This window comes from Gambusia affinis, linkage group LG12 (assembly GCF_019740435.1).
Source record: "Gambusia affinis linkage group LG12, SWU_Gaff_1.0, whole genome shotgun sequence".
Classification (NCBI taxonomy): domain Eukaryota; kingdom Metazoa; phylum Chordata; class Actinopteri; order Cyprinodontiformes; family Poeciliidae; genus Gambusia; species Gambusia affinis.
This window is the reverse complement of record NC_057879.1, coordinates 8,497,135-8,516,897: the sequence shown is the minus strand read 5'-3', so window position 1 is coordinate 8,516,897 and position 19,763 is coordinate 8,497,135. Positions and strand designations below refer to the sequence as shown.

General features: G+C 39.5%; 2 protein-coding genes across 4 annotated transcripts; both read right to left on the bottom strand.

The window, feature by feature from the left end:
* Positions 1 to 919: 919 nt before the first annotated feature.
* Positions 920 to 7,672, bottom strand: LOC122841494 (kelch-like protein 40a). The gene is made up of 6 exons (XM_044134820.1): positions 6,218 to 7,672; positions 4,989 to 5,149; positions 4,663 to 4,770; positions 3,926 to 4,111; positions 2,332 to 2,481; positions 920 to 1,396 (listed from the first exon to the last, which is right to left on the bottom strand). The coding sequence occupies exons 1-6, from the start codon at positions 7,340 to 7,342 to the stop codon at positions 1,285 to 1,287; spliced, it is 1,842 nt and encodes a 613-aa protein (XP_043990755.1). The 5' UTR covers positions 7,343 to 7,672; the 3' UTR covers positions 920 to 1,284.
* Positions 7,673 to 9,226: 1,554 nt separating this feature from the next.
* hhatla (hedgehog acyltransferase like, a) lies at positions 9,227 to 19,384 on the bottom strand. 3 transcript variants are annotated; one of them, XM_044134814.1, is made up of 13 exons: positions 19,228 to 19,384; positions 18,230 to 18,357; positions 16,092 to 16,159; positions 15,890 to 16,003; positions 15,305 to 15,325; positions 14,852 to 15,046; positions 14,069 to 14,278; positions 13,334 to 13,505; positions 12,404 to 12,548; positions 12,274 to 12,309; positions 11,977 to 12,178; positions 11,158 to 11,299; positions 9,227 to 11,004 (listed from the first exon to the last, which is right to left on the bottom strand). In XM_044134814.1, exons 2-13 carry the CDS (start codon positions 18,333 to 18,335, stop codon positions 10,862 to 10,864), a joined length of 1,554 nt encoding a protein of 517 aa, XP_043990749.1. In that variant the 5' UTR covers positions 18,336 to 18,357; positions 19,228 to 19,384; the 3' UTR covers positions 9,227 to 10,861. The 3 variants fall into 3 exon arrangements, with proteins under 3 accessions (XP_043990749.1, XP_043990750.1, XP_043990751.1); XM_044134815.1 differs by having other exon boundaries at positions 19,224 to 19,375; XM_044134816.1 differs by lacking the exon at positions 15,305 to 15,325.
* Positions 19,385 to 19,763: the final 379 nt, after the last annotated feature.

The following is a 19,763-nucleotide window of genomic DNA, read 5'->3' as shown; positions in this document are numbered from 1 at the left end:
AGTAAAAAATTTCAAAAGGAAATTGGTTGGGAAAGATTTCATGTTGTAGTATCAAGACTAAAAGTAGCTTTGCCCGCCACACTTTTCAGTGTCTTATGCGTGTAGAAAAAACTGGACAGTTTCTTTCACAATTATATGCTAATTTTGATGGTGTACAACACAATGCCCATAAACTACATTCATATGGTTGTAACACGGCGAGATGTGGAAAAAAAATAAAGCGGTGTGAATATTTTTTGTTAAGTATATAAACCCATTTACCTCACTGGTAAAAATAAAACGGAAGCTATCAGAGTGGGGGAAATGGGAAATGTAGTTCTGACTTCGCTACTGTTTTTCATAAAACATTAGCATTAGCATGCTAACATTTGTAGGAGCAAATTGGGACAATGGCCGCTGTAGACTTTTCCTGTTGTAAGGTAGGCTAATCCAGCTTCAAAAACTGATGACCACTCATGAGCTGCTCAATGTTTTCTCCAAACATTTTACCCTTAATTTGTAAATATCATATTAGGAGACATGTGACTTTTCCCGTGCTTGGTTAAACTAAAAACGGAGCTAAATATGTACCTGGAACTTAACGTCACAGAGAGCTCTTGTTGTGTATATATTGCTATGCTGTAAATAAGCAAACAGAATTATTTTACGATGCAGTTTATAATGATGCTTAGTACTCAGGTGTCAGCTAGAAATCAATGTTTACATTTAAAACTGCGTTTCCCACTTGTGCTATTTCCATCATGTCAGTGTAAAGATGACAAAGTCTCTTTAATTTGTTGTTGGAGGAAGTGTTTTTGTGTGTGTGTATGTGTGGGGTGTAGAATTTACTGAACAAATGAAGATGAATATAAACATCTGCACTCTGATTTGGCGTCTGTGCCTTTTCTGCTCAGCCAGTGAATCAACCATGAAAGTAGTTTTTTCAACAATATTTTATTTGAATGCAGCAATATAATATATGCTGTAAACAAACTCAATGAAACAATACACCAAAAGGTAAAATACACAGATCAAAATTTCTTTTCTTTTTTCTTCTGAAGTTGGTGATATTTGTCCTTCTTCTTTCGCTTTAATCAGTTGGCATGTCTCTGTCTCCCCCTGCTGTACAGCACGTGATAAAACAGCTTCACTCTGATCTCACAACCCATTGCTTCTTCTTGTCTTTAAATGTTGCCCCTGAATCATTCTGTCCCCCAATCTAATTTTAGGAAAATGTCCACACAGAAGAATTATATTTCCTCCAGCGCACAACATGAAACCCAACAGAGCAGCAGTTCAGCTTGATCATAACTTGGTGAGGCGGAGAGTGTTGAGTCGCACTGGGAGAATGGTGGATCCCTCTGCATAGCAAATCTCTCGCAAAATCCCATTCCAGCACTTCTCTGGCTCATCATATCTGGAGTAAAGACACACGTGTTAGTGCTGGTTGTACTCACCATAGCATCGTGAAATGGTGTAAAGCAGCAACAGTGATCCCAGCGTACCAGGCGCAGACCTTCAAAGAATGATTTCCCTAGAGAAACTCATATGATACGTGTTGCAACAACACACAGCAAATAAAATACTTGCTAATCTTCCTAGGAGAAGATATCCAAGCAAATTAAACCCAGAATTTAGACACAGCAATATAAAGAGAAATAACAAAATGGAATCCAACCTCCCCATTTCAGACTCCATGTGCTTCTGTCTGCATTGTTCGTCCTAAACGCTTCCCATGATGAGAAAGGCTCTGTGTTCAAATGAGTGGCAGCAAGACTGAGGTTTTTAAGCTTACAAACTGGAGGACCGCTGGAAATACCGTATGGGCTGGATGATGTTGTTTTTGGGTTTTTTTTTTAGTTGTAATCTGCAATATATGTAATCTGCAATGTTTTAGACATTGCAGATTACATATATCTTTTAGACATTGTACTTCTAAAATTTGTGGATATTGTAAAAAAAAAAAAAAAGAAAAAAAAGTGAAACTCCGATATTAAGTAGAGTAATTCCACACATCTCAGTAGAAACTGATCAAATCCATGCTATGCCGCACAGATGCAGTAATTGACATAAAATGAGCCCCTATCCAGTATTCAGTGTTTCAAAAGCCTGAAATATCTGTTTAAAATACTCTGCTTTATCAATTAATTAGATAATCATTAATTATGAATTTTAGCACCTGTGAGTCATAAAAATAAATACTTAAAATATTCCACTTTGTCATGAATCTATATAATCAGTTTCAGGTTTGTTTGTTGTTGTTTTTTTACCACAATTTTTATGTGCATTTAAATCACAAACGGTTAAAGAAACAGTGAAACGTCACAGCCATCATGTAAAGTGGCCTCTCACCTCCAGATATCGGTCATCTCAGTTGGTACAGGATCTTCGCTGGTTTCGCTGGGCATCATGGCGAAGCCTCCGATCGCATACAGGTAACCTCCTGTAGAGATGAGACTGAGAGAACTGCGCTCCTGAGGGAACTCCGTAAACTCAGACCACCTGCAGGTAGGAAGAAACACAATCAACAGGAATTTAACACTATTAATATATGACTCTGGGTGTTATGATCCCAAAGTGTTAGCTCTGATATATCGTCAGAATAGTATATATGCTCTTGAGTAATTTAATAATATCATGCACTTTAAAATGAATTTTGGAAGAAGACATACGCACCACTAGAAATATTTACACATAAATCAAGTGTATTAGTTAATACAGTTTTAATAACGGTTACATTTGAACAATGTTGCTTATGCTATGCTATGTGTAACTAATAATACATCAACATGTTAATTAAAAATTAACAAAATTTGTTGATTCATTCACAGTTGTTCTTGCTTGAATGGTAGCCTAAGGCTAGTATATTTCATCATACATGACTATGAACATAATGAATATTATAAATTGACAATGGTTGAGAAAGTATCATTGATGGAGCAAGAATTAATGTTTAATCCAACTTTGGGTAGTTTAACACTATTAATATATGACTCTGGGTGTTATGATTCCAGAGTCTAAAGGCACTTAGCCTTTGCTAAGTGCTAAAGGCTAGCTTGCTAAACTGTTTAGCCTTAAAGAAGATTACTAATGAATGGTAAGTCTTAGCTGTAGTTGTCAGGAAGAGTATTTTCCTGCCAACTTGCTAGAATAGTGTTAAAAATGTAAATATATTTAAGAAAGATTCTATTTCTTAACTAATGCAGCGTCATTCCTAATGCTAAATTCAACAGATAAATTTAACTACAGGGGCTAAGAAATAAACACGGGGCAGTCACATTAAAACAAAATGCGTTCTTGTTATAACAAGATTTGGCTCTCATTAAAATCAAAGTGTGTTCTGGTTTTAACGAGAACGGTAATAACAGTAAAAACAGCAACACCTCCAGGACTGTTTTTGTGTGTCTAGAAGAAACTGAGTCTGAGAGGTCAGAGGGAGCCCCTTTTTTAAGAAGGAATGCATTTTTATAGCTTTGTAAAACAAGGACGTTCCTCGTTTTAATCAAACATGAGACTTATTTTGTTAAAATGAGAAAGCTTCTCGTCTAGTTTATAACAAGATCTTGCTACTGGATTTATTGCTCTGGCAGCTAAAGGCTTCCATAAAACTCAAAACTGCGTAGATGCGAAGTTTCTTAACCCTGTACCCTGCCAATGATAGGCAGATCTCAACTGTGTTTGTCAGAGAAAATACTTGCATGCCACCTTGTTAAAGTAGATTTTAAAATGTATTTATTTCAGTAATGTTTTGTGTCGTAAGCACAAATCAAGTTTTATTTTTGTTTTTTCAAATGAATCCATGAGAAATAATAGGGAAAGGGTCGTAATTAAATGCAGATTGTCACACTAATTTCACTGTTTAAAGTAGTCGCTTTAAAAAGCCTGCTTTTTTAATAAGTGGGATGGGTCATAAACACTGGTAAGGGAAAGAAAATGGTTTTCTCACTTGTTGGCGGCGATGTCGTAGACTTCCACAGAGCTGGTGAGGCCTGAGTCGGTCACTCCCGTGGCCACATAGATCTGGTCCTGATGGATGGCGATGCCAAACAGAGACCTGGCTGTCGTCAGAGGAGCCAAGTCCTTCCACTCAAACTTGGTGGGGTCGTAGACAGAGACTCTTCTCATACATTTTCTGCATGAAATAATTTACAACAGCACGCTGAAAACGTTGGGGGCCCATTTTACAAACACACAAACAAAAAGGGCCACATTTTCTAAAAGTTGAGGGAAAAAACCCCCAAAAGTCTAAGATCTACTTCTGTTGGACGATGTGTGCCACTGTGGCATGCCTGCCTTCACTGTGCTACTCGGACGCCTTAATATTTAATGACTTACAATATATACAGAAACAAAAGAAAATGACTGATTTGTCTTGGTACTTTTTATGCACGTTTTGACTCTTAAACGGATCGTGTTCTATGCCATATATGTGCATCAATAAAGCAAACTTTACAAACTTTAAACAGGACTGTCAAGATGAATGGTACATCATCATACCATAACAACACATAAAACTGCTGTTTTATGTGTTCATAGTTCAGTGCCATAGTGACACAAGTGAATAAACTGGAACAAATCAACTAGAAAAATAAAGACCAGATAAGGGAAGTTACAAAATTAGCATTGAGCCATTTTCTTTCATAATTAATACGTGTGACGCTGAGAGTTGTACAAGCCACTTACTTGCTCTCAGACTTTCCACCAATAACATAGACAAGACCGTTGTGTGCTACGGTCCCGTGACCGTACACTTCATAAGGCAGCGGGTCGGACTCTCCCCATTTGAATGACCTGTGAGCAAAGAAGACAATGTGTCTCTATGAGCACGTGTTAAACGTGAACGCCAAGACCAACAGAGTTGTTGTTTGGAGGAAGCATGAAATAGCCAGATATTTCCAGATCTGGATAATTTAGATTTCTTTAAATGACTACAAATCTATGGGAAATCAGCCGATAAAATAATAAACATATAAAATTACTACAAGTTCCTTAAATCGAGATAAACTTACTGTCTGTCATAGATCATGACTGAACTCAGAGCGTGCTCTCCCTCCTTCAGTTGTTTTCCACCGACAACAAAAATTGAGTTTTCAACTTCGGCCAGGCCGAACAGACACCGAGGATTTGGCTGGGAAGGCATCCCCAACCACTCCGAACTTACTGGGTCAAACTGTGGAGGAAAGTGTGGAGAGAGATTTTGTTAAAGTTAGACTTTTAAAAATGACAAATATGATCAAATTGTAGAGCCACGAAAGATACAAATTTATAAAGTAGAAATAGTAGTGTTCTATTACTATGTTATAGCAGAAAAGCAGGTTTAAAATGGAACGTTTCTGCAACAAACAACAAAGAAGCCAAGTTTTGTAGCAGTGGTTTTCTACAACAAAGAGGACATTATTATTATTATTATTATTATTATTATTATTATTATTATTATTATTATTATTATTATCATCCATGATGACATATGATCACAAAACATAGAGTATGACTGTGTAGGTTTGTGAGTTTGAGCATTAACCACTCTCAAAATGTTACCACCCCATGTTTTCTGAGATAAAATTACCAACAGTAGCAATTCTTCTTTTTCTCAGTGCCTGAGCCAAGACATTGAGAAATTCAGCATGTTACCATTATTTATAACAACCATATGTAGAGCATTAGCTTAAAGTGGCTTTTAGGGTCAAATTTTAGATGGATCACTTTAGTTTCACCAGTGACAAGGACGATGGTGTCAGAATAATATTCTGACTTGTAGATTCCTTTAACACTGTTAAACCTTTACAAGTAAGAAACTGATGTTATGTTGAAAATAAGACTTCCGGTTTTTTTCTTCATTCAATGCTGAAAACACATTTATCACAGGCACCGGTTATCCCAGCATTTCTCTTCACTTTGTCTTCTTCAGTGAAAAAAATCACCCTAGAAATATTCACCTTAAGAAATCACATTTAACCGGGAGAGTTTGGTATTTCTACTTTCTAGAGAGACAAATGTGTTAAGCATTGATGCTTAAATTGGCTGCTTTATACGTTATTTCATATTCTTTGGAAAACCTTGATTTCTTTGCTCTCATATTTTTAAGCTTTGTACACAATAATGAATAGCTATCCAGATCTACACCACAAGAGAAAATTATGACATATGACCGTTAAAGTCTTCCAGCTCTTTAACAAAAAGCAAAACAAAACGAAACCAAAGTAGCTTCTAAGCTTTGAGAGACAGATGCTCCCTTTACCTGTAGGAAGTAAGACATGAATGGTTCGTCCTTGTCTTCCTCATTATAGAGAAGTCCTCCAACCACAAATACTTGGTTCTGCTTTGTCACCAGGCTGGAGTGGTTTTTGGGAATCTCTGTAGATTCTGACACTACAAAACACTCGTTTCCCACCGGGTCGTAGGCCACAGTGCCAGTGTTGTTGATCATAAGTAAAAGGTCCATCTCAAACATCCCAAAGCGAGGGTTGTTGTTCAGGACTCCTGGCAGGTATGCCTCCTCGTCATCCCCCCTCTCCTCATCAATCCCCTCTCCTCCCTTTGCCCCATCGCTGCCAAGCCTCTTCGGCTTGGGGAGGCGACCTTGCTGGGCATCTGTGACAAGATCCAGCTCCTTCTTGATTTCTTGGTTAAATCGGATGTACTGGTGACCCTCAACATTTTCCTTGAAGTAGTCTGTGGGAATGAGCCTGAATCGGACGCAGTGTAACAGCTCAGGGAGTTCCTTTAAGCGCGTTGTCTCATCTTGTTTGATCCACTCCATCAGGGATTCAAAAACCTTCTCCTCCCGTTCAACGTTCAGGGCATCTGAAGAGAGGATGATGGCTAACTCACTGGGGCTGAGCTGGAAAAAGTCCTGGTCCCTGACAACAACCTGGTAATGTTCACAGATGAACTCCCTGGCACCAAGAGCGAGTCTTGGACAATCCAGAAGAAGCCCTAGTTTGAAGATGGCAAGGCAGTTTCCCAGCACCATCTTCTCTTGAAGGTAGGTCAGACAAACTGAGAAGATAGAGGGGATCTGGTACATGTTAGCGACCATGAAGATATCCTGGACATTCTGCTCTGTCAGATCAATGTCAGATGTGTATAGGTAGCGCAGGATCATCTCCATGACACTGGGGTCCACATCTTTAAGGACTATCTCCCTCTTCTTGCTCTCCTCTTGCTCAGACAGGAATATGGACTTGAAGAAGGGGCTGCTGGCCGCCAAAACCAGACGGTGGCAGGGGAACTCCTTGTCCTGGATTTTCAGGACACAGTCCACAAACTTGTCATTGTCCAAAAGATCACACAGTCCATCCTGGAGCAAGGTCTGTTGGTACATCCGAGGCTGCCGCATCGGGTCTATTGTCAACGCCGCCATTTTGTTGGTGGGGTTTTGTTCCTGCTACGACACAGCGGGACTGCCGGTGCTCACTGGCCTGCTCCGACTGCTACAAATAGCCTCAACGTGTGGGTAAGAGTATGGCTTCAGCTGTCTTTGACTGTCACTGAGTTTGGAGCTCCGTGGTATTTATAGACTGGATCCCCACAAAGCAAAGATGGGGCGCACACACAGAAAGAGCGCACAGAGGAGTGATGGCGGCGGTTAAATCCAGCAAACCACTCATCAGGCAGCTGTTCTGATCTTGAAACTTTAACACACTTTGCTATTTTTAATGTATCACATTGTGGGCATTGTGGATTACAAGCAGAGGAAGTGACATATACTTTGCTATTAATATGTTTTTACCACATCCATGACTCAAGTTAGTATTAAATAAAAAAAGTAATAAATCTACTTAAAAAAAAAAAATCTTGTATTACGGTTTCATCATGCGTAAATTATTAAATGTGTTAACATTAAAGCTTTAGAATGAGAAAAAAGACAGAATAAAAGATGTAATATTTGCAAATGAATAATAATATTAATCGTGTGTCAGGACTTAATTGAAACTTTGCTCTTTTTTTAAAGAATACCAGTAGCCAGGTCTTTCCAGAATACATTACACTGCTTGGTCATTGCATTGGGACTCGAAAATCACGTATTTATTTGGTAGTGGTCAGTTACTATCAGTCATGGAAAAGTCAAATATTGCTAGAAAACACTGACACCTAGTGGTTAAAATGCCACACTGAAAAAAAAATTTGAAGTTAAAGACGGATCAACAGGGTTTTTTTTAGCACACTTTAAATATAGAGAACATTGCCATGTTTTTTTTTTTTTTTTTTACATAATAAAATACCTGCTTTTTATTGAGGCAACCTGAAAATACCCATAACTAGTAGAACCATCAGAGAATTAAGAGAGAAATTGTAGAAAAGGAACTATTTTAATAATGATGTTCATCAGAAGTTTCAGAATTTAAGTTTTTGTATTACAAAACAATAATTGTACTTGTATTTACATTTTCCTTTTGAGAAGCTGAACAATAACCAGGTAGTGTGTGTTAGGTAACAGCAATATTATATAATGTAACATCGAAAAAACATAAATCTACTGAATAGAAATAGTCTAAATTTAAATTCCATTTCTAAACTGTATTCACTCAATTTGTAATATAAACATTTACTTACCTTACATGATTTAAATAAAGGTTTTTTTATATTCTGACTTTATCTTTAGACCCAACACTCTAATATTTGTCAAATTATATGTAAGTCAATTGCAAAACATCAGCACAATCAACTAATAGCCAGTATTTAACATGTCTCAATCCAGAATCATCTCCCAGAATGCATGTTCAATTTCTGGAAACTCTGACTGGTCAATGCCGAATACAACTGAATAATATGAATAAAACAGTTTCACATATTTTATGGATGCACGTCTTTTTGGACGTTTGCATGTTTTTAATTGGCTGGAGTGCATGTGAGAGCACTGCATGTATTTCAGGAAGATCCAGGAAATATGCAGAGGAGAACCGAGGCTGAAATGAAACTTAAAGACGTCAGATCCAATATCAAAATCTGTCAAAAGCTGCTTGTCTGCCACAGAGTTATATTGTCATTGTGAGTGAAAAGTAAAGTGCCGCTGGGCCGTGCCTTTAAAAATTTTAGTGGCTAATACGTCTCAAAGACCTTTACATAGTGAATGGTAAATCTTCAAAATATTGATTCAGACAAGTCAGTCACAGTCATATGCCCAGTTCCCTTATTTGATTTAGACGGAAAATGCTGCAAAAATATTCTATTTCTTTATTTTACCATGCAAAAGTCTTTAAGAGAGAACGTCACTTGAGGTTTTTATAACAAATGTACCTCAGAACAGGATTAAATAAATCTTTATTTCAGGACAAACAGTTAAATAAACAGCCATTCGCATGAAAACACCGAATGACAAAACATAGTACAGTCTTTATAACGTTTCCTTCATTACCTTCCACATTGAAGACAAGCTGCAGGTTTTGTTGACAGGCACTGAAAGACTGACCCAGACTCTTTGTTCGCTCTACTGTCTACCAGAGCAAAGTGTGTGAGAAGGTTGGAGGAAAGATACACCAATATTTATCAGTAATTTCCTGTGAAAAAAAAACACCCTGTGAAGTGGAAAAAGGCAATCATCTTCTGCACGTAGTTCCAAGACTTCAATACATTCAGCATCCTAAGACATCCAAAGCATATCAACTATTCAAAACAAAAGTCTATCCTCTACTGTTACTAGTACAAATACGTTACAATCATCTGAAAGCCTTGTGGAAGACCTCCACAGCACCCTTTGTTTGTATTTCTTATTGCAAGTTTCTTTCAAGTTTCATTCCCTTCAGCTTTGTGATAATAGCCTCTGAACCATTTAAAGGAAAAAACAACAACATTTGAATAAAATAAACTATACTGCAGGCGGTGAAAGGCAAGAATGTCCAAATCTGAGAATAATAAAAGGGTAGAGTACAAACCGAGTGAAGTAGCTGCTCATTTTTTAAAATTTTTTTACTTTACCTATCCTCTGATTACCGTAATTTCCGGACTATAAGCCGCGACTTTTGTCTCAAGCTTTGGACCCTGCGGCTTATACAACGATGCGGCTTATTTATGAATTTTTTTCTAACGGCCAGTAGGGGCGCTGGAGCAGAAAAGGTAAGCGTGAGACAGCTGGAATATATCTGTAGAGGAAGACTAATGTAACATCGTGCTTTGTGCATGAATAAAATTAGCTTGAACAGACCCTCATCATGGAGAATGCAAGAAGAAATGCATATGATGCAGCTTTCAAGTTAAAAGCAATCGAGCTGGCCGATAAAGAAGGAAACAGACACTGAGGAAGAAGACTTCCATGGTTTCAGTGCACAGGAGGAAGAGGATGACGGCTCTCCGTGACTTTTAACCGTATGTTATTTAAACCAGCCCTGTTAGTGTTGTTTTACTATATTGCTGCTGTTCAGAAAGAAAAGCTACAGCATATTATTAAAACTTTAAAAACACTTTCTGTGTACCGTCTTTCTTTGTAAATATCTCATGTTTCAATGTAGGCACATGCGGCTTATACACCGGTGCGGCTTATGTACAAAATGTGTTTCCTTTAAAAATGTAGGGGGTGCGGCTTATAATCAGGTGCGCTCTATAATCCGGAAATTATGGTAATTGTTTTCTTTGTAAGGCGTGTGATCGGCACAATAAACGGTTGTTCAGATAAAATACCAATACAAAACATGTCAATCTTAGGTTTGTGCCAGAGTATGTTTACGATTATCTGCTGCAAGTGCACTTCAAGGGTACTTTAAATCCAAAAATACCGACTCACTTTTGACAAGCAAAAGCTTCCTCCCTCGTGAACAATAAAGGTGCCACCCGGCTGTCACAGTCTAGTTCTGTTACAGTTGGCGAGGCTAACGATGAAACCTTGTCAGGGGCCCGCCATAGAAGTAAAAAAAAAACAATTTAAATACAGTGGTTTTACGGCTGATTATTCAGCTTTCTCTTTGCCATCATCCACTGGCTTCACCGGGTCTGGATCCTCCAGCAGGGCCTGCTGGCGCTCCCTTTCCTTCACCAGTTGCACGCCACAGTAGGTCACGAGCAGCACGGACAGGGTGGACAGAGGAAAACCTGAGGAAAAACGTAACAGGGAAGACTGAGATTACATTAAAGACTAATTTCAAAGTAGCGTAGCATCAAGGTAAAGCTAAAAATCAAGGTACTGCACCCTTGTCCTTTTGACCTGGGATATTTAACACATCCTTACCAGTGTGCTAGACCCACCTTTGAAAATAATCCTTCTGCCCACCAGCTTGGCAAACTCCAAGCTGTTCAGGGAAAGAACATTGTAGAGGACAATAGCCCAGAAATTGGCAGCATTGAAGACACCCCGGATCCTACGAGACATGGCTTCACCCATCGCTCCCTACGTACCCAAAACAAACAGAAGTGACAGAAATGACTTCCTCACATCTGACATGGCCAGATAAATAAAGAGCTACTACATTTTAAAGCTGCACACATATAACTTTTCTTAAAAATATGTTTTTTACATATCTATTGAAACTGTCAGTAGTATAGGAGGCAGATATTCTGTGAGAAATCAGTCTCCTCCACCCTCTCCCTGAGCTACTATTCCACTGCTCCCTGTCAAAAGCAACCAATCAGAGCCAGGACGGGGAATGTAGAGTTGTTAATCAATCTCATGTACCTGCTGCTAAAAGTGCTAATGGCAGAGAAATAACTTACTGTTACAGGAAAACTGTTTATCCACTGTCATTGGTGGCCATTCTAACTAGCCTAGCATTCACAACAGGCTCTGCTGAGCTGGAGGGTGATTGACATCACTAAGACCCGCCTTCTGGCTCTGATTGGTTGTTTCTAGTAAGTACTAGCAGCACTGGAAAAAGGCAGAGGAATTTGATTTATTTACAGACCATCTGTCTCGTAGCATACTGTCAGGACATTCTGACAGTTTCATAAAGGTTGCACACTGCACTTTCCAGAAGTTTTATTTATATTAATGGACTGAACTACACTCAAACAATAGTGTTATTGAACATCATAATATATAGAAAGAGGTTATTTTTAATCACTTCTCACCTCCATAATAGAAAAGGGTGGGATGGAGAAGAACTTTGCCACCCACAGCTCAAAGTTGAGGCCGAAGCAGTTGAAAAATGACCAGATGTAAACCAGCTCACACGGGCCCAGCCACAAGGTGGTGATGGCAAAAGTGCAGACTGTTGCAAGAAGTTCTTTAAAGATCTTGTCATGATTCTCACCAATATAGTCATAGACATACCTGCAAAGTTTCAACTCAATTTTTACACCGTCTCAAATGGAAATCATGTTGTATTACCACAGTCAGGTGTCTGGAAGTTAAATCCAAAAACTCACTTGCACAACCAGTCGTTGATGCCTCTGTCAAAGTGCCTTTAAAAAAAAAAGAAAGGAAGACATTTTTGTGCAACAGCTTAACAGTCAACTGATTTCTCAAATAAGCAACTAAGGAGGAAGTGACACGTACGTCTCAGCAAAGACGTAGAGCATGGTGATACATTTGGGAGGCTGAGGCGGGTCTAGGTGGTCCAGTGTAGCCACAGTATTGATAACACCAAACATTACAGCTGCTTTTATCCAGTCATACACCAGGTTGGAATAAGCCAGTCCCGCTACAAACATAGCAGATTAGACAACCTGTCAAAACATTACATTTCTACTCTGCGCAGTTATTAAGGTGTTGAACTCGACTTTTGCCAAAATGAACTTTTTGTATGCCTTGAATTTTTTACAAAGCGCCACGTCACCACCACAAACTTCGATATGTGGTTTTTACAAGCTAGTTTTAAAAATGGCATGTTTGTATCTATCTCTATTTCCTCTGATTCCTTTAAATAAAACCCAGTAGAACTATAACTCTAAATTAAAGCCAGTAGAACCAATTGGATTCAGAAGTAACCTAAAACAGAATCCAGTTATATGTAACTCTAACCTCACTTCACTAACAAACAGCTTCATGAAGGCCAAAGCACCAGCAAACACTTCAGGAAGAAAGTTAGGGAGAAGTTTAAAGCAGGATTGGGATATAAAAACAATTTCCCAATCTTTGGACAGTCCAGAAAGCAATCCATCATCTGAATAGGGGAAGAGTATGGCACATCTGAATGGAACTGTGTGGTGAATATTCACCATTGGTGTTTGGCTAATGGATAAGTCGACTTAGGATCTTTCCAATGTGTCACTGCTGATCCAGAAGTAGCCTGAAGTTTGCTTGGCGCACGCGTTAGATAGCATATGTAGATAAATACCCTGCAGCTTATGATTGTGACAGGATGAAATCTAAGTGGCTCTGTAGAGCAGTGATGCTATTACAACTCTTGAAATAACATTCTGAGAAGCAGATCAAACAAGGATTTGTGCAAAAGGTTTGTGTGGTAGTAATCTTTCAGTTGCTCACCCAGACACGAGTCAGACAGCTTGTTGACCAACTTCATGTCGCTGGGGATAGTCAAGATGTACAAGTAGTGGAAGAAGACGTCCACCACCAGAATAACTCCCAGGTGTAACAAGGCCTTGGTGGTGATGTTCCACATCTCCCTCTCCTTGCGGGTTAACTGAGTGTTGTTAGCCTGTGGAGTAGCAACGTAAACATTAGGGAACATACTAGACTACACTGTAAGAAAAACAATCCATAAATTCTATGATAGAAATTGTAAATATCAGCAGTTACAGATCATAAAACCTAAAACATTATATTGCCATAAAAAACACATTGAATTACCATAACTCAAGACACATAAATTTCAAGTAATTTTTAGTTAGGATCTGTAGAAAACACAGTTTTGAACGGCTAAAAGTGACGGTTGTCTAAATATTATACCATAATATCCTCTATGGCCACATTTACTACAGTATAATTCTGGCAACCACAGCTGCCGGTAATTTACCATAAAGTGCACAATTTTTTTTTTACACCGTATAAATGCTAGAAACTGAAACCAATATCTAACCATTTGGACAAGTGATTAAAGTCAACAAATGTATTACCAGCATGTGATTGTGACAATGACTGAATGTAGTGTGAAGCGCTTCAGAGTCCTCTGGACTTGATAAGTAAGTAATCTCAAAAGATTGCAGTAGCTAAATTCAGCGGGACAATGGATCTGCACATGGTGTATGTGTGTGACTTCACCTGGGCATGAAAACGGTCAAAAGTCATAATAGGTCCAAAGAAAAAGAATGGGAGGTAGAAGTTGTATTTCAGGAGGTCGGAGAAGGTGTAGTTGCCCTCTTTCCTGTCACAGTTCTCCAAGGCAAAGCTCATGCAGCGCATGATGCTGAAGCCACAGCCTCCATAGAACAGGATGTCTTGCAGGTCAAACGATCCGGTCACCAAGGCTTCCTACAGGGGGAGTCAGCCATTCCTGAGCTTCAGGCACAGAAACTTTATACTGGGTGCAGAGATGTCAGTGTATTGTCTGGTTTTATTGGTATTGGATGAACATGTTGACAGAACACAATTGAAGTTCTGTACAGAAGCTGGAAACCACCACTTATTTCCTCATATTGCAAACACGGTGCCAGACTTTCTTGTATTTTTCTTAAATGAGCTTGAGTAAAATCACCTCAGAAGGACCTAAATTACTGTTCTTAAAGGGCAGCTGTTGTTGCTTGCTACACCATCGTCAGTGTGTGAATCACTGACTGTAGAGTGAAGCTCACTGGGGTCCTATGGACTTATACAACTACAGGCCATTTATCGTTTGAAGACCATCAAAAGTTTTACAAGAAACTCCAGTTGCTTGGAAGCAAAGTATGGAGAAAAGAAGAGGTTGAAATCTTCCCCAGTGCTATTTGCAAAGTAAATGTTGTGTTTGACATCATGTAAACAAATTGTATGTTAATCCTTCTTCTGTAAAACTGGCCTAGTCAGTCATCTGTGTTTGGGAAGCCAAAGAGGAAACCGCCCACTCACCTGCCAAGAGTTATACGGCTCCAGCTTGATGGAGGCCAGCGTGCTCAGACCTGCAGCAAAGCACATCCACTTCTTCTTGACCACGGCGACGCTGTACAGTATGACGCAGTGGGACACAACCAGAGTCATGAAGGTCCAGCCCATGGTGACCAGGACGGCTAGCCCTCCGTACGCAGCAAAGATCAAGGGTCTGTGCTGCAGGGTGGGGGGAAAGAAAACAACGACAACAACAAAAAAAACAGGCCAGCATTAAAGGGATGTTTGGACTCAAAGTAATTTATCCTCACTCCCAATTAAATGCCACACTACATATAGTGATGTTAGTAAAAAAAAAAAAAAAAAACAGTTTCAAGGGGATTATGATAAGGCGAGGAAAAGGAAATCTACTGTCCTACAAGCAATTTAAAAAAGACATGACCAGGGTTATAACATTCACGGGTTTATTAAAGTTACCTTACATCCATCAATACCAATCTTCATAGTAAGCATGTAACAAGACAAGAGACATATTTAAAACATGGTCGTTTGTTTTAAGTAGCTCAAAAACAACAGCAGCAAAGCAAAACCAGGCAAGCAAACATCTCAAAGAGTGCAAGGTGCAGTTCACACTCCTGCATCACCACAACAACATATCTAATCTTAGGTCATATCTGCAGCACCTTTCAACAACGCAACCCTTTGGATGTCTTAACCTTGTTTATTGCTTCTGCAGATCAATCATGCTTAACAATAGCAGAGAGGAAATGTACAAAAAAAAATGTCAAAGTGAAAACTGATTCCTATAAACAATGACCGTTCAATAACAACAAAAAAAGTGATTGAATAAATATTCACCCCCTCGAAGCGTCTGACCTAATACCTGCTGTGTACATCAACACAAACCCAATCAAATCTGACTGACTGCATTCATTCGCAAGACAGATCATATGCAACACATACATTACATACAGTCCACACACAATCAACAAAAGACGTGCAGACAAACCAAAGTGCCGCCTCAACGGCATTGCCTCTGCTCTGCAACACACTCCCACACACCTTTGGAGCGAGCAGGGTAAATATCTTGGCAAAGATCACGTGACCGGTGAGCGCAAAAAGGATATGATTGCGGAATGTAGAGAACCACATCACCCACTCGAAGTCCGCGGCATCCTGTGAGGCGAAAGAGAAGAAGAAAGGTGCATCAGTAGCTGCTGCAACACCCACTCATGTCTGTGCTTGCTGTGAAAGGAGAACTCACCATTTTCCTGCCAAAGTAATGCCATCCTGGCTTCACACTTTCCTTAAAGGCCTTTCTGTTTACATTATCTGAATGAAGGGGCAGACAAGCACAAACACGAGTCGAGTAATTTCGCAAAAACGATCCCGCCGGTACTCAGACGTCCTATAAGCGTTATTGGATTATCTGCAGTGTGAATTTAGTAACGTGAGAACCCATTCGGTCCACTAGATGATATCAAATGTTACACAGCCCACTCGGTGCTGAGCTTTCTATTTTTGAGGTGGGAATCTATAATCGTGCAATAATCTTGTTGGAGGAGATTAGTCTTCTATGAAGCCTGAAAAAAAAAAGAAGCTTGTAACATGAACAGAAATAAAGTAAAGTGAAAAAGAGAAACAGCACTTGTAGCATTTAGTTCCTGACTGGCTGGCACTGGTGTAGCTTTTGCCTGAGATTACCCTAATGGCTGTGAAAAAAAAAAAGACATAATGATGTGAGGGCAGGACGAGGGGGGGGGGAACCTCTTACTCCCGGGAGCAGAGCCAGACTTTTATTGCTAGTATACAGAGTTGCTGCAGCATGCAGACACAGACTGTAGAGACGAGGCAGGCGGTAAACCGAAAAAGCAGGGGAAGATGACTGGCAGCAGGAAGGTGCCTGGACTCATCATCCGACAGCACAGACGGTGACAAACAGCACCAGTCACCAGATTACACTCGATCCACTCAGATCCATGTGTTCAGGAGGAGCGTAAGAGGACTTCTTGCATGTAAGAGCCGGATTATTTGCACATTAAACATTGAAAAATCCTTGGTTATCCGTGTTTTAAAGAAAAAAGGATGAGCGTCTTTAAATTGTCATCACGTTAATAAGAGCGTGCAGCAGCGGTTCCTTTGGGTAAAATGGCCTCATTTCAATCTATTCTGTGAACTTTGGTCTACTTTTGGATAAAATTGGGAAAGGTAATTGATGAAGACCCAGTTTTTGAAAACAATTTGATTTTTAAAGAAATCCCACTTTTGTAGGTTTTTCAGTTGAATTTATTTAAACGTTGTTTTACACCAGAGAGGAAGCTTGATGGGCCACTTTCTAGAAAATTACCCCTACTCCTGTACAGAGCCTTAAAAAAAAAAAAGCTATTCATATCCATTAAGCTATTCCACATTTTGTCACCTTGCAACAAAAAACTTTAAATTTACTGGAAATATTTTGAGAAAGAAGAACACAAACTAGTGTCCATAACTATGACATGAAAATGGAAGTGATATTTTTTACAAGTAATCTAAAAAAAATTGGGGTGTGCATCTGTATTCAGCCGTCTTTTGCTGATACCCTTTAAAAAAAAAAATCAATTGCAACTAAATTATCTTAAGATATTGCCTTGGTTATTAAACGATCCGGCGTTAGGATGTAATATCCCGAGCTTTGGAGATATAGCAGGACAAGGAGAGAAATAACCAGAGCGGCAACCCAGAAAACCATGGTAACTCTGGAGGAGCTGCAGAGATCCATTTGTTAATAGGACAACTATCAGTAAAAAAAACAACTCCAAAAATCTGGCCTTTGTGGAAGAGTAGCAAGAAAAAAAACGACTGCTGAAACAAAGCCACAGGTGCAACACTGGTACAAATATTGTTAGCGGGTTAACAGAGGAATGTAATTGTGATGACTTCCTGAAGGTGGTTTGTCATGAAGAAAATGAGCTTCTTAAAAAGACAGATACCCAATTTCAAGGTGTTAAATTGCTAAGGGAAGTTTATTTTAAGTCATGTTTGATATATGCAGCATTATTATAACAACTGAACGTAACACAGTTACTTGATTGTGGTACAAAATGGTACTATGTGCATAGGAAATATATAATGTCCCCCCCTTATACATGAATGGCTATAATAGAAGAGCTTAGATCAAAGCAAGTGATTTAATGGCCAAGTCAAAGTCCAGCCTTAACTCAGGCTCAGAATCTTGTGTCAGTCTATCACACACACACAAACAAAATCCCAGTATAATCCCTTGAAGTTTGTTGTAACTTGACAAAACATTGAACAATCTAATTAGAGAGATACCTTTATGGGTGTACAGCAGCCCTTTAAGATTCGCGTGTGTATGTGTGTTTGAGTGTTTTTCAATTCCCCCTGGAGGGGTTACACACTCACCACTGGAGGCTTCAAATATCCAACTGCCAGCCCATATCAGAGCCCCTGCGAGCACAGCAGAGTAGAGATACAGCTCATATCTGGGGAGAGCAGCCTTGATCCCCATGGTGAATCTGTGCGCTGGAGGCCTGAAAGTGTTGAGAAGTAGTTTCAATAACCCGCCATGGTAACTGAGATCGAACCAACCCGTATCATTTCTAAAGAGAGAACGTTCTCAAAGGATTTGGGAGAGGAATTGACTCTATTGACAACCAATGAAAGAGCTGTTAATTTATTTTTCAACCGCAAGCTGGATTGAAATACAAAAATATATATATATATATATATATATATATATATATATATATATATTTTTTTTTTTATTTTTTTTTAAGCGAAGTCCCACTTTACTAATAACCCTTTACGATCGAGAGACCGTAGACTTAAATGGGACTGAAAGAGGTCTGGCTCCTTGGAATCAGCACCGTCAGCTGCGCAACCCAACCTCTCCTTCCTATTTTAGCTCTCAGTCGCTCTGCTGTGCAGCAGGGCAGCTGCAGTGCTATGTGATCTGAGCCCCGCTGCATGGGGACTCACTTCACAGAATAATTAGCTCTGACTGGAATAACCAAAAATGGTGCATCAGGAGTTGGAAAACTGAGGACGGCTTTTTTTTTTTTTTTTTTTCCTTCCCATGAGAAGGATAGCGACACTTGCTCCTTGCCTGCGCGTTCATCAAGTTCAATAAGCGCACTCTACTCTAAAAGGAGTTGGGCTAAAAACTCCGACGTGCCCGTGCCAATATGTAACCATGGCTGTGCAGGACCCCAACAAAGTGCTCTGCATACAAATGAAGGTTTTTCTTTCTGTCTTTTTGTTTGTTTTTGTTTCACTACACGACAAATAAAGACGCATGCGCCAACAGACTGGGATTGTTTGGGATATCATTTCAATTCCTTGTAACAAATCAGATAATTAATAATCTTTTTTTTTTTTTGGAAAAAAATACTCTTACCAACCTTGTGTCCGCTTTTCACAATCACGACTCTTCAATAAAGAGAAGAAATGAGAAATGAAGGTTACTGTAGGTTCACTAATTCATCCGTCCCTGTGCGGACTTGGCGCTCCCTGACACCAGCCAAGGCCGGTCAGGATGTTGCGGGCTCAACCGAAGGAGGAGGAGGAGGAGGGGGAGAAGGAGGAGGAAGAGAGGGAGGAGGAGGGGGAGGAGAAAGAAGAGGGAGAAGGAGGGAAGTAGAAGGAAGGAGGAGGGGGATATATTTATGCTTCACTATAGAACCGCAGTGAGGGGTGGTCCACAACCAGCCCGTCAGCACCAGAGCGAAACACTCTGTGGTGGGAGAAATGAGCAGGGTGGTGGATTGCATTCAGTGCAGTTACAGCAGCTCTAATCCAAAACAAATCGCTAAGCAAAAGATGATGGATCCGACGCGATTGGATATTTGAGTAAAACAAAGGAAACAAAGCAATGAAACATAGAAAGCTTGGGTCTTGCGAAACAAACGTGGTCTTTTTTTGTTTGTTTGTTTGTTTG